General features: G+C 36.3%; 1 protein-coding gene across 1 annotated transcript; it reads left to right on the top strand.

Moving 5' to 3' along the window:
- The first annotated feature begins 7,936 nt into the window (after window positions 1-7,936).
- LOC114362867 (carboxypeptidase O) lies at window positions 7,937-12,590 on the top strand. Its single transcript, XM_028318431.1, has 10 exons — window positions 7,937-7,991; window positions 8,200-8,227; window positions 8,449-8,583; window positions 9,426-9,578; window positions 10,132-10,176; window positions 10,259-10,325; window positions 10,412-10,777; window positions 11,021-11,266; window positions 11,484-11,672; window positions 12,429-12,590. The coding sequence occupies exons 1-10, from the start codon at window positions 7,937-7,939 to the stop codon at window positions 12,588-12,590; spliced, it is 1,446 nt and encodes a 481-aa protein (XP_028174232.1).
- The last annotated feature ends 2,233 nt before the right edge of the window (window positions 12,591-14,823 follow it).

The following is a 14,823-nucleotide window of genomic DNA, read 5'->3' on the forward strand; positions in this document are numbered from 1 at the left end:
TGGATGTAGATGGAAATAGAAAAGTATGTAGGATGGAAATCTTTCTGAAGAAGGGCTTAGAGTCTGCTATAAACTGTAGGCGTAGGTATTACCGTTTTAAGCACTTACTTAGTACAGTCAGCATGAAAAGCAGAGGGGAAAATTTTATTACAGATGAAGTACATGATACAAGGACAGTTGATAAATTATTGAAAAATCCTGAAGATATTACAGCGTTATATATAAATAACAAGCCTGTATTTATATAGCAATCAGATTTGGATGGATGGAAATGGACATTATGCTCTGTCACTTATACCATTGAATAGATTGTAAACTTTCTATCCCCATCCGGCGCTATGAACTATGGGAATAAGCGAAGTATTTTTAGTTTTTACCATTTGCTATTTTTGCGTTCGGTTCATTCGGTTTTATAGAAACAAAGCATTTGCTGTTTGTATTGGAAAAGGATTAATGTTTAAAATTAGACTAAAGTGGGTTATGATGATTTTTTTGAAGCTAAAGTAACCTAATTTGAATAAAGGTGATAAGTCTACTTACCTAAGTTATCACCAAGTGTAGTTTCTAACAAAAAAACTAAAAATTTTAATTTAACAGAAACTTGACCTGGATTTTCCCAAATCCTGGTTTCCCTACTTGATCATGTGACCGCTGAGGCCATCACGTGTGAGGCCCACGTGACGAGTGACGTCACGGCTCTCACAGGGAGGTCATCCCTCTGGCACTGCGTTACTAAATGAATTTAACGAGGGTTTATTCACATAATCGAGGGTTGGGTTACTGGCCGGTGAAAAGAAGTTTGAAATAAATTGACGCAAAATTGTAAAGAAGTTTAGATAAAGTTCAGTTTGGTAATTTGTTATAAATAGTATTGAATTCGTTTGAAACAATAGATCTATGCCTTGTCTCAGTTTAAAACCTTGGGTAATCGACGGAAGACTCCTATTATGTCATATTGAAAAGTTGAAATAGGTAAATAAAAAAAAGAAATATTACCAACCTAACAATCAGGTACAAGGGCCAAAGCCTTTTTAATTTGACTATTTTGATGATCGATATGTTTATTGTCATCATTTTAATTGTTTATTTCAAAGCTGAACTTAATCAAATCATAATCGAGAACTCGCTGGACTAAGACTAAACGGAGTCGATGGGGCAAGACTTTACAATCGCTGTCATTATCATAAGCGAGGGCAACATCCCTCGGTCCATCGTGGTCGAAGGGGTTTTATTTTAGCTGTCAATTACATTAGAAATCTTACTCCTGCGGGAGATACATTTACATACTCGTTGTAGAGTTGGTTCCGTTGCAATCGAGTGAAATTGGTGATGCAAAATCGTGATGTGTGTGAAGTGCGAATCCAATGGAACGAAAGAGATGCTCGTTTGTTTGAAGTCAAAGTCAAAATTTCTTTATTTGTAAAGACTATTTAAATCCTACTTACAAAATCGCTATTATTATGCTCATAAGGAGCCTACATGTCTCTTAATCTTTTTACCCTACCAGAGCTTCGAGACCAATATATTTTGGCAAGAGCTGAGAAGAAGCAGAGTGGATAATTTGGGATAAAATAAGTCAAATGGTCCAAGAATCCGGTGTGATGTGAGTGCACTGCAGCACTGTGGGGATTCAAAGGAGTGGACAAGTGAACAGAACTATTTAGGTTGATTTGGATTGATGGTGACTGGCTTTCTAGTTAAGGTTTCAAAACTTATGTTTAGTGGCTTAAACATAATAAACAAACAGTAAGCTCGTTTCTGAATTAAATTCACCGAACTAATCGAGTAGGTAATTCGATTTACATACGACATTAAATCGATTACAATTCGATTCAAAAGCCTTTCAACATCACTATTCTCTCAGATACTTGTATCGTACCTATATACCATTGGCGATAAGCGTTTAGCAATGAGATTACATTGGCACTCGGCTGATTACTCAGAGGAGGTCCTGTGCAGGCCCTCGCCCTCACAGCACGAGGTAACAACGTTGGGAAATGCACTCCGCGTGTTTAGAGAAAGGTTGTGTAAGTCCTCCTTTGAGGATACTGATAGAATGTAATGGATTCTTTAGCCCTTAGATCTTACTAACCTATGAAAATATTTATGTGGAGTGAAACATTAAATGTGGTTTTGAATTGATCTATCGAACGCATTGGCGATCCGCCTTACTATGGAATCTCTCCTTGACTTATGAAAAATAAGGCGATACAGTAGCGTCCTAGAAAACTTTACTGAACCGTAAGCATGACAGATTGAATATTCTTCTTCTGCATCGCCTAATCCTATTGCGCGGGGTCAGTTTTTCCAATCATGATGCATGACATGACAGGTTAGATGTAAGCGCAAAAATTGATTTACTTACCTACTCACATAGCATTCGTATTTGGAAGTAGGTACCTACCATTTATGACGTGACACTACCTCTGTACAAGCCTGCATACAAAAAGTACACGATTCTTTCCCTTTTTCCAGCCCACTTGAATCAAAAGTCAATCACTCCATGTCCAGAGACAAAAGCCGGCCGCACTATAAACGCTGCTCAATGAAGTGATGGCGAATGGTTCGCGGAGTCGGTTTTTATGGTCTGCCTGCCATCCAATCTACTAATACGGTCGAACTAAATCTCCTGAGGACGTTTTCGATGGAGTTTCGGCTTTGGAATTAAGTTTTTGATTCATAATATTGGGCGATGAGAAATGACCACGTTGGTGACATTTATTAAGTACAAAAGGAAGGAAACTATGTATTAGAATATCACTTTATTTGATTTTTAACATCACTTGTTCAAATAGGTACCTCATACCAGTTACTTACTCTTATATAGGATCAAGTTTTAAGAATTAATTGCTATTCGCTTAATATTTACTAGCATTTGCCCGCGGCTTCACCCGCGTCAAATTTAGTTTGTCACAGATCGTCATAAATTATAGCCTATATGTTATTCTGGGTTATAAACAATAATACTGTAAAGTTTCATCAAAATCTGTTCAGTAGTTTTTGCGTGAAAGAGTAGGTAACAAACTTCCAGACATCCAAACTTTCGCATTTATAATATTATAGATAGATTAGATAGATTAGTAGGACAAAAGGAAGGAAATTATGCATTTCATATCACTTTATTTGATTTTTAACATCACTTGATCAAATAAGTACCTCATACCAGTTACTTACTCATAGACTGTGGATCAAGTTAAGAATTGCTATTCGTTTAGTATTTATAAATGAAAAAAAATCACACAAATGAGGGCAGCGAGACAGAAAGGTCCAGAAGGTACTAGATTCATCAGTAATTTCTTTTCAGTAGTCATGACAAGGCCCAATGATTTGGTTAGAGATAGGCTACTATCAAATGCGAATTTTAGTACCTACTTACTTACGAGTTCCGTAATCTATGTTCGTGAATCATCTAAATTCCTCTTTAACAGTGATCTTGAGCTGAATAAACATTCGTAATTAGTAAACGAGCAATTCGGGCTAATTATTGTAGTGTCGGACAATAAACTGGGCCGGGCAGTGTAATAAAAACAAACGACACGTGCCTTATCGGCGCATTCTGATCGTGGCCCAAACTGTAATTAATGAATAGGAATGTAAACGTGTTCATTAATAACTTTAAGAAACAGACAAAAATGTAACTATTACACTAGGTACTAGCTTTTGCCTGCGATTTTACCCGCGTGAAATTTAGTTTGTTACATATCGTCATAAATTATAGCATATACCTAATATGATATCATCAAAATCCGTTCAGTAATTTTTGCGTGAAAAAGTAACAAACATGTTAACATCCATACATCTAAACATCCATACAAACTTTCGCATTAAAATTTATAATATAAGTAGGATTAATGTACTGAATCGATTGTTTTTCCTTTTATCTATCTTATTACTACCACGACCACAGATTACTAACGCCCGTATTCACAAACATTACTATGAGGTCTCACAGTGCGCGTGGACGCACACGAACCAATAACAAAGCTCTATTCAACGCTCTGTGCGTTCGATTTGCTGCTTCACTTAAGCAAGCATCGTTTGTGAAAACGGGTGTAATTTTAGTTACTACGTCTACGACAGTTTGCTACGAAGTGTAGAGTCGTAGCTAATCAGCAAGCATTAATTGTTTCGGAGCCTAGCGGTGGGTGGATAATAATTTGTATAATATAGGATTATTTTATCTTATCATTCCTCTATGGTCATAATACATAATTCTTGTATTACCGCGGACATTGTAAATAACGTCTTGTTGAAAAAAACTTGTCTCTCAGATAGTGACTGTCAGTTATGACTACGACGAGTATAATGACGTCACTGGTAGGTGAGCTTATAGCAAAAGAACCAAAGTAGAGTTACTAATGTATGATATCAATCCATTTTGTTAAGTGTAAGTATTTATTTACTTCTTTCGTTACTCAAAAAATTAAAACGTTCATTACGAGATGAAAACATCCAACCAAATCATCCAAAACGTACTGGAATGCGCAAAAGGGTGAACTCACCCCCACTTACTTTATTATTACAATGAGTCGACATTTATTATCAGTTATGAAAATAAATTCTTCCTCGTGAAATAAAGGGAAAAAATGAATTAAGCCGAGTCGACCGAAAAGGGACGAGTTTAACACTTAATTGCGTGATGTATTCAAAGTTAGGGACGTCCTCTACTACTCGTATATCATACTATGCTAAGCTATAAACTAGTACTTACATTGTACATACTTAAATTAGACACTTTATTGTACACCACACAAGACAAGAAAAGAAAAAAAGAAATAAATACAAAAGGGACGGCACAATTTAGGCGGTCTTTTCGTTATGAAACGATTTCTTCTAGACAACCTAGAGGACTTTTCAGAAACTTTGTAATTTGACAATGTGTTACTTGTAGCTAGTGTAATAAGATGCTGTAAATGCTTTATCGCTAAGAGTCAGTTTTTTGATCCATAACTTAAGTAACTCTACTAATTTTGCAAATATGTCGGAGTATGTATTGATGTGCTGTCGCCTGTAGGTACCATATCTTCTTCCAACCCAAAGACTTCAAGGTACGAGTGAATTAAACTTCTTATGGGCTCGCTTCACCATAGACGCATCTGTACCTCTAGTAGGGCGGCTATAATATAGGGGGCGCTGTTTAATTTTTCATACAAAATTTTTCGATGACACTTTGAATACGCAACGAAACGAACTCGAAAGTTTTTCCTACTAGAGGTACTGCACTCAAAAGCTTTCGTTATAAAAAGTTTTTTACCTTGTAGACAGTCGGACTAAAGTCCAACGTTTTGTTGCAGTTTTATGATAATAATTTGTGTCAACGCCCTCGTTTGTAGGGCCATTTGAGCTTAACGATTTGTTTTATTGTACGAACAATTTGATGTTAATGTACTTCTCTGGCTATAGAGGTCTTAATCTACTGCCCTATTAGATATAGGGAAGCGTCACTATTACGTCATACTGACGACGTCATATTATGCTAAACACTGGCGTCTTATGACGTTGAAATAGGTGTAATTTTGCAACAAAAAATATTTTTTAGTGTGCTGGTGACTGTACATTAATTCGTTTTAAATGATGTCATCTTCTTTTACGCTTCTGTTATGAACTTTTAGGTTCTATTTCGTTCCTGCAAAGCAATATCATAGTAACATCATTGACGTCACTTCATGATTCTGTTTTTCAAAAAAGTACCGATACACATGCTCATCATTACTAGCACGAAAGCATGCAACTATTGAGCGCATGTGTATCAAAACATTGCTAATAATAAGCATGCTCATTTCGAGTTTTCGAGCACAGTTTTAAGCATGCTATAATTGCAAATTGACTCGTATTACGGTGGATGTTATTTTATTATCTCTAACTGTTGCTTGCACCCGATGTTAACAAATTCAGTCTAGAGCCATACCTGCCCTATACCATAAATCTAGCAACCTTTTCCCAAAAATTACGAAAATTAATTAAAACAGTGTTATAAAAGTGTTTTAAAACTAGTCCAAATATGATTCCGTGACTGCCAGGCCGTGGTCGGGCTTAACACCTTGTAAATAACGTCATAAAGCAACAGTGTTGCCACACTTCGGACAGCCGGTGTTTACACTATTGCACTTTTGTTTCGTTAGGAAACGAACATTTTATTGGTGTAGGTACAATTTGTTTTATTTGGAGTTAGCCTCTTGTTGCAATGTGTGAAATTAATGAATTACAGTTTTCAGACATGGGAACAGTGGATCTTTAAAAATATGGTAATTTAGTTTATCTATTTTAGCAATTTTTCGATAGCTTTATTGGAGAACAACTCCCAATTGATTTTTGTTAATACAACTAAATGTAGAGTTTTTATAACTTGTTTGCCGTTATTCGTACGAAAATGTTTGTTTTCTTTTTATTTTCCAGGACACTAAACAGTTAAGGATAATGCCATGTTCTAAATGGTAAGTTTAATACGGCGTTTTAAAGGCCAGGCCGATTTACAGCCTGCCTTCGGATAGAGATTGAGTCGGGCCCTAACAGTTTTTTTGTGTAGGTGTAAATCTTGAGGCGCCTTTACGAGGGTGTTCTGTTTGGTATAAAACACAAGATAAAGCGGTAAAAACTGACATTTTGGTAAGTTATCCCTTTGAAACTTCATGTTTGAGGTGAAATAAAAAGAAACAATGCAATTTTTATGTCATCGTCATGATCTAAAGAGTTGAGTCTCCAGTGCAAAGAGCACGATCTGTCCTAATTTGTCAGCTAACCAGCTGCTAGCAGCTTTGTCTGCTGGCCTACGCTCCTCACACTGGATAGACTGGGGAAGCCTGACATTGGCATTTTTGTCCCTTAGTCGCCTTTTACAACATCCACAATCCACATCATATTAAACTCTGCTGACACCCGTGTGCACGAGTAATAATTACACACGATGGATATGTTTTATAACTTCTAATATTCTTTGCGTGCACTTGACATGTGGCGTAAAGTGCACCGTAGTAAACGGATGTCTCTTATCACATTAAAAGGAAAAACTAACTTTTTCTATGTTTGTTTATTTTGTTTATTAGGCTATCTTCCTACACCTTGCGCCACGTCCCTCCCCGCCAAAGCCAGACCTTTGCCATAACAGCCATGAACAGTAAAACAACACTTTTAAGGGGTCGTGAAATTTTTAATGTCCACACGGTCAAGATTTAAGGGTCAGTTCGGCGACGTTCTTTCATGTTTGTTTATTAATTTTTAAATAAATAAATTTTAATAAATTACATTCTAGTTAAATAAGCGAATAGTCATAAAGTGGGTCCAGGACTACTTAGAACCTTAAATACGGACGATGACCTTTATTATTTCAGCTACAGGATGTCCACTGCTGAAACTATGTTCAGCTGAGGCCTATGCCTCCTCCAATGATTTTGTTAGTGACCGATCGGTCAAATCACCTTATTGATTTTCCAAAAAATAGTTTAAATCACAAAGAGTGCACGAACTTTGGACTTTACCTGCCTAGCGCTCACATATCTATAAATAATATTTTCCTGTAATAAGTAAGCGATCTTTCTTTCTAGTTTCTGCCACTTAGAATTAGCTATTTAAAGCAGGAGACAAAAGTGACCCATCCAACTTTAGNTTTTGATTTTTTGATTTTGACTGTTTCTTGGCACCAGCCGATATGTTTCTTCTTCTAACATCCGAAATTTTACTGAGTGTGTGAAATCTTAAGTCGAAAATCAGTTTTGTACGCTGTCAGTTTTTTTAAGATGTACCTTACTAGGTGCGTGAGATTGACTGATGAATGTCTAGTTTCAAAAATAATTTGATGATTGATTTATATTGCTGTGGCCATTATTTCGCAATCTGTACATTGCCATTAAAATAAATACGATTTATGTCGGTTCTTTGATACGGGTCCGATAAGAGGCTGACGTATTTGCAAATCACATTTCGAAACAAATAACAAATAATGTTCGTACACATTTTGCTAGTGATTTATGTGTTTAGCCGTGAAATAGAATTAGGTACTAAACCGTGTGCTGTTAATTAAAAACAATGGGTCATAGTTTTCTTTGTAGCTTATTAAAATTTTGTAACTCTATACTGTAACCGACGGAAATTATTTTATTATTCTGGTTAATCATTTATTTTGATATACAAATATTTTTTATTTTTTATATTTAGTCAGTCATAAAGGGATATGTTATTGACAGGCATTTTTAATATTTTCAGTGAAATCAGCAGATAAATTGGAGTTTTGGTAAGTTACATTTTGATACCTGTGTGAAAAATTACTCAAAAAATATTTTAGAATATTATAGCCAATAAATCAACAAATTAATTATTTGTTATACATTATTTTATAAAATTAAGTGATATATTTTTTTATTATAATTAATTTAAACCAGGCTCAACGTAAAGTTCAGCTTAGGATCTTTTTGCTTTTTGATTAAAAAATTATATAAACTTTCTTATTTTCAGGGAACGAGATCCTCAGTTCGATGCAAGACGAGCAATCGAAGACCCAAAGTACAAGAATCATCCGAATCACGACAGCAGCAAGCCGCCGACTCGATTTACCAAAGTGAAATCGAAAGATAAAGCTCCAATAAAAAGGTAATAATAAATGCTCTTTCGAAATAACTGAACATTTTAATGGACTGATCCTTGCGCATTACTTTCTTCGAGAAAGTTGAGGTTGTCCCAGAAAACCCCAGAAATAATGTACAGATACCATGCAGTAATACGAGTTCCAATCATAATTTTTATTTCAAAATAAAGGTGTTTCTTTACCTTATCTAACTTAAAATACTTCTTATCTTACATAACTTTGACTTAAAATATACTATTTGTCTCTAACCAGATCTGGGCAGAATGGGGAGTGTATGTAAAGTCTTCCATTTTGCCATTGCCGGTGGTTGATTTAAGAGGGTCATGTATATGCAGTAGATACTAAATTAAGTCATCACTATGGTGTCTATGGGCGACGGTAATCACTTACCATCATTAAAAAAAAACAAAGATGACAAATCACTGTCATCATTACCATCAGGTAATGATTATACTTAGTTTAGCGTCGCCACTGAGCGACTATCTAAGTTTATTTTAATACTAACTGACCTGGCGAACTTTGTAGCGCCTATGTTCATTAGAAAATAATCTAATAATAAAAATAATCAGTCCAGTAGTTTGGGAGCTTTTTTAATACAAACAAACAATAAAATCTCTCTTCATAATATTAATGTGACCACGAGCCGGAAGACGTAATGTGGGCAGGTCTCCCACTAGGTAGACCGACGATCTGGTGAAGGTCGCGGGAGGTGCTTGGATGCGGGCGGCGCAGGACCGGTCTTTGTGGAAAACCTTGGGGAAGGCCTTTGTCCAGCAGTGGATGTCTTTCGGGTGAAACGAACGAACGAATTAATATTAGTGTATTGATGATTAAACTATGTTATAAGGACGACAACGGACTACATTACTTCTGAAAAAGAGAAGAAGCCAGCTCCCACAGTCGCGAGGAGTCGCAATCGAGGCCGTAGCGAAGAGACCACAAAATGGCCGAAACTACAGCAGCATCGGTACAAACAGAAACAGAGAAAGGATGAACTTCGGTATATCTATAAACTATTCATAATAGGGATGTTTCCTGGGTAAAAAAGCAACAGTTTTAATTAGTCCCTCAGTTAGCTTATCAAAAACTACTCGACACCTGTTTTTCACTTTTTGAAACTAATGAAAATGTAAAGAGATAAAGCGTGCCAAAGTTCTAAAGAAAAGGCCCGTGACGTCAGTGAGTGCGTAAAAGTGCAGCACTTTGTGACGTCGCGTGGAACTTCAACGCACTATAACTTTATGATTATTTGTTTCATTGACAGTTAAAAATATACGTGTTCAATATTTTTTTATATTAAAATTGGCTGACTAAGAAATTTTTTTAGGAAACAAGCCTAAGCAGTAGGTACAGTCAGCCTCAAATAGTTGGTGGCCAAAAAGTTGATAACACAACAACGTGCGAACTTTTTGGCTACTTTGGGCATTACTAACTATTGGACGCTGACAGTACAATACAGATACGCCAAAATCTTTATTTTATTACACAAGTGATTTACGTCCATGTTTTAGTTCTTTTTAGGAACAGAGTAACTAAATGTTTCATTATTTTAGCTCAACAAGAATCTCGGAGTTGCATTTGCTGCAACAACCAGAAGAGTAAGTTAATGTAATTTAATAAACAAAGATAATAATATGAGGTTTTTTGTGCTGCAGTAAGAGAGTCTTGTATTATTCACAGAGATAGTACCTCCAAATATCAGAAGCTGGAAGAAAACGATAAAGACACTGTCTTAAGTCCCTATAGTGTAAGTCTAAAGTTAAAATACAAATAATTTTACTGCTTGTTAGCGCGGATAAAAACATAATAAATTTGGGGTACATTAAATTCCAGATAAAGCAACAGTTGACTGACTTCGCCAGTAACTTTCAGGAAGCAAATATAACAGTCGAAGTAATCGGTCGCACTGTAGAATACAACGACATCGTCATGCTGAAAGTGACAGAACGGAAAAGTGAACTCGGAAAATATTTCCGAGCCGACGAGAGCAAATACGTGGACGAAGTTCCAGAGAAGAAAATCATATTTATTGTGCACGGCCTAAGTGTTATGGGAATCTCGAATATTCCATGTTTATACTCGATTGCCGATTTGAAAGTTTTGCTCTCCTTTTATTTTGCCCATTTGGACAAGTTTGACATATTTTTGATTCCTATGGCCAATCCTGACGGCTTCGTCTTGAGGGAAAAGGGGGGAAGGGTGCGTGACGATTCAAGTAATATAAATATGTTATAAATTCATTTTATTATCATTCATATTGCATTACATAAATATCTCTAATATTATAAAGAGAAAAGCTCCTAAACTAATGGATCGATTCGAAAATATATTTCACCATTAGAATCCAAAATTATGCCGCACTAGTGTTTTTTTTTAATTGTCAAAAAACTTTCTAAATTAATAAATAACCAGAACCTAAAACGTTTAAAATTCCCAATTCAGAAAAACCTGTGGAACAAAAACATGTCACCACAAGGAGCTTGTCCCGGAGTGGCCCTGGACCGCAACTTCGACGTGTCCTGGAACTCCACTGCATCCGTCAGTTCCTGCAGCCAGCATTTCCCAGGAGTCTCCCCCTTCTCCGAGGCAGAAACAAGGGCAATCCGGGACGTGCTACACCACTACAGCCATAAGATCAATGGCTATATGCATGTGCATTCTGGATCTTATGACTATCAAAGTTTTAAGGTACATATTTGATGGAATCAAATATTCATAAGTACGTAAGAACAGATATTGGAGACTCCAGGATAAGCTTTCTTATTAGATAAGGATTCTCTTCATTTTGCGGCCCTCACCAGAGGCAAATTGAGGATTTGGCTTACTCCATATGCTGGTCAGACAGGTTGAGGAGAATAAACAGTGTTTAAGATTCTTCTTCTTGACTTAATTTTTTTTGGTACAGGGTGACGCAATTCTCTACCCAAAAGGCTACACTGACGTTCAATCAGACGACGACAAATACATAGACTTAAGGGGGGAGATCGACGAAGCGATGAAGAACGCCAGTTTCCAGGTCATATCTGTCACAGTGGACACCCTCCACAATTGGTATGGGAAGATCTCCGGTTCTAGCGTGGACTACGCATCTACAGTGAGTTATTTAAACAAAGAACATAGGCTGAATTGCACCACCCAACTTTGACCGTAACTTTAACGATAACCGTTGTATTTTGAATGGAGTTTGACAGATTTTTGACGTTATCAAAGTTAAAGTAAGATGGTGCAACCCAGCCATAGATAATGTCAGTTTAACAATGACTACATAAGATCAGTGTGCCTACCATGAGTTTACGTTAGGTGAGCTCGCTAGCGACTGCGTAAAAAAATGACATTTAAATGTATGACATATTGTGCAGCGCCCCTAGCGGCTACTTTCAAGAAACAAAATCTTCATAGAGATTTTTGACGTACTCGCTAGCGAGCACACCTGACGTAAACTCATGGTAGGTACACAGTAAAGCACGTTGTGTATATACTAAGTACACATGTATTTGATAATGGGAGTGATGTCGTTTTTGGCAGGCATCGCTAGTTCGAACCCTGTCGAACTCCCAAAAGCCCACTCCTGACTTAAGCTAAAATAGATATTTAGCTCAGCTATAGGACTTAGCAAGAATATCGCTTGCATAAGTTACAAGAATATTATTACTTTAAAAAGGTGTCTACGAATATGGCTCCACGTCTTTTTAATTTTCTTCGGAGCCAGGGCCTTAGATACTTACACTCAGCGTGTTGGGAAGTTTTTGGGTACTTTGTGTGTTACCACAGAATATTAATAAGTAGTGTTAGGAACTATTTGACGCTGATTGTACACATTGTTAAAATTATGCATTGATATTATTTTCAGATATACGGAATTCCATACGCCATGGAGCTGGTAATGCAGCCTTTTCAGGATATGGGCTCGAAGGAAAACTACAGCTGGAATGCACTAAACGAAATCTGGAGGAGGGTCATTGACGTCATCTTCAACAACATCTGGCGGAATACCAAGAACAGCGATACTTAACTTTAACTTAACTTTGCTAATGTTTCCTTAAGTCGGTTTGATTAAAAGTATTCCAAAGAAAAGAAAATAAGACTTTTACTTTGATATGTATTAGTTCGGCTTTGATAAACATTTGTGAAAAATGTATTTATGATACAAATGTGTATCAATACAAGAGTACATGCATAGCATCTGTGGATCAAGAAGTTGTCGTCGTAGTAGAACATGATCACGTAAGTGAAAGATGAAACTTTCAAAATAATCCAATGAGAAAATATGCTATGATAAAAATCCAAATTCTATACAAATTGACATACTAAGGGTAATTTTCTTCGATGAAGATGAGTAATTGATTGTGAAACCAATCAAACGCTATTGGTGCTCCGCAGGAGGCAGCAATATAACTTCAAGTGCTTCTTAATTTAACGGTTGCTCGATGATGCCATCAAGCCTCGAATTGGAGGGAATTGAAAGACATGTAATTATAGACATTGTTTATTTATGTTCATTCTGTAACAATGTAGGTAAATTACGACAGTTCTGATGAAAATATACCTAAGAGTATCTCTAGAGTAAAACATTGATTTTATTTTTTACTAGGTGAAAATCAAGTTCAGAAAGATAAAAGATTTTTAGAATCAAAGTATTAAATCAACTGTAAAAGCAAATAATTTATGTACAAAGTTATTATGAATGCAAAATATAAATATTTGTGAACATTTTTTCTTTTTGAAACTTATGCGAATGAACGTATTTACGAGCATATTATTAGATTCGTTAAATTTTTCTTTACTGCATAACATGTTTATGTCAATTGAAATATTTTAAGTTTAAGTAATAATTGTTTTTGTTTAACAAATAGACACAAATACGCAATACATTCCGATGAAAGATCAAAATAACAAACAAATATTATGGTCACTTTCACCAGGTTTATGACATATGCGTCACAAGCTACCGTATGATATTCCTTGACGCTACATGCGTTTATTTTCCTTAGTTCGCAGTCGATTACTCATTGATCAAAGTCCACAGAGCAGTAGCCTATTCATAAGCGGCAATGTATGCAAATAAATTCGATATTACAGCTGCGCAAGAGTGGCTCCTAAGTGTGTCAGCCCCGTGCCTCCAGTAACGACCGCGCATACAAAGGAAGTTATTAGGAGCGAAGAAAGTGATCGTTTTTGTGGTTTGTTTTAAATTTCCAGACGCATTTTGGGTTATCCTGATTTCTCTGAAGTATTCGGAACAGACCCTTTCATATTTGCTGCACATTCAATAATTATTTACTTTCATAAATGATCTCTTAATCTTTACCTATTGATACAGAGAATAATAATAACGCCCGTGCTCACAAACGATCGTTGCTTATTAAGTGAAGCAGCAAATCGAACGCACAGCGTTGAATAGAGCTAAGTGATTGGTTCGTGTGATACCATTTGCGACCACGCGCACTGTGATACCTCATAGTAATGTTTGTGAATAAGGCGTAAGTCAGGGTGAACAAAAGTTTAAGTTTCCGTAAGTTTAGTGTGAAAGTGACTCCAGCATCGAATATTGTTCGTATGACGAAATAAAATTATGGATGTTCTGACCCCAAAATGTCCCGTAAAGGAATCTAGATTAGCCAGCAGCTTAGCCGTTCGTTACCATAATGACAATGGCAAACAGTCCGTTATGGCGCGTGGGTGGCGCCAGCGCATCTGTGGCTTATGAGAGAACCACTCGATAAGTTTCCACTGCTTCATATTTATTGGTTTTAAATATAATTGGAAAATGAAGCCATCCAAGTCAAAAAGTAATTGGTCACAACATCTAAGAAGAATATTAAGTCTCCTACGTGATTTATTTCAAAGAGCGTTCAGAGATTTAAATCTACCAATCAAGAAACACGAGTGGGCATTTGTGGAAATTTTTACATTGGTAAAAAATATTTCATGTTGCTCTTTGAGCTAGGGCTTCTTCAATCGTGGGTCTTAAGTATGTAAAGCCGATCAGACTTCTATGAATCACTGTGGCCCACTGTGGGCGTCTAAGATGGCTCAATTGGAACGTGATTTCGAGAAATAAGAAATTAGATACCTCCTCAACGATTTTAAGCAATTATATTGAAAGGAAGCTTTAATTTCGCGTGTAATTAGAGAAGACATGATCAATTTGATGTGCTCGTGTCAGAGCCTTTACTAAACAATGTAACACTATCTACGTAGGTAGGTACATAGATTTCGGTTTGAAAGTGTCGCTTAAATCTATA

This window comes from Ostrinia furnacalis, unplaced genomic scaffold (assembly GCF_004193835.3).
Source record: "Ostrinia furnacalis isolate ACB-3 unplaced genomic scaffold, ASM419383v2 OfSCF6844, whole genome shotgun sequence".
Lineage (NCBI taxonomy): Eukaryota > Metazoa > Arthropoda > Insecta > Lepidoptera > Crambidae > Ostrinia > Ostrinia furnacalis.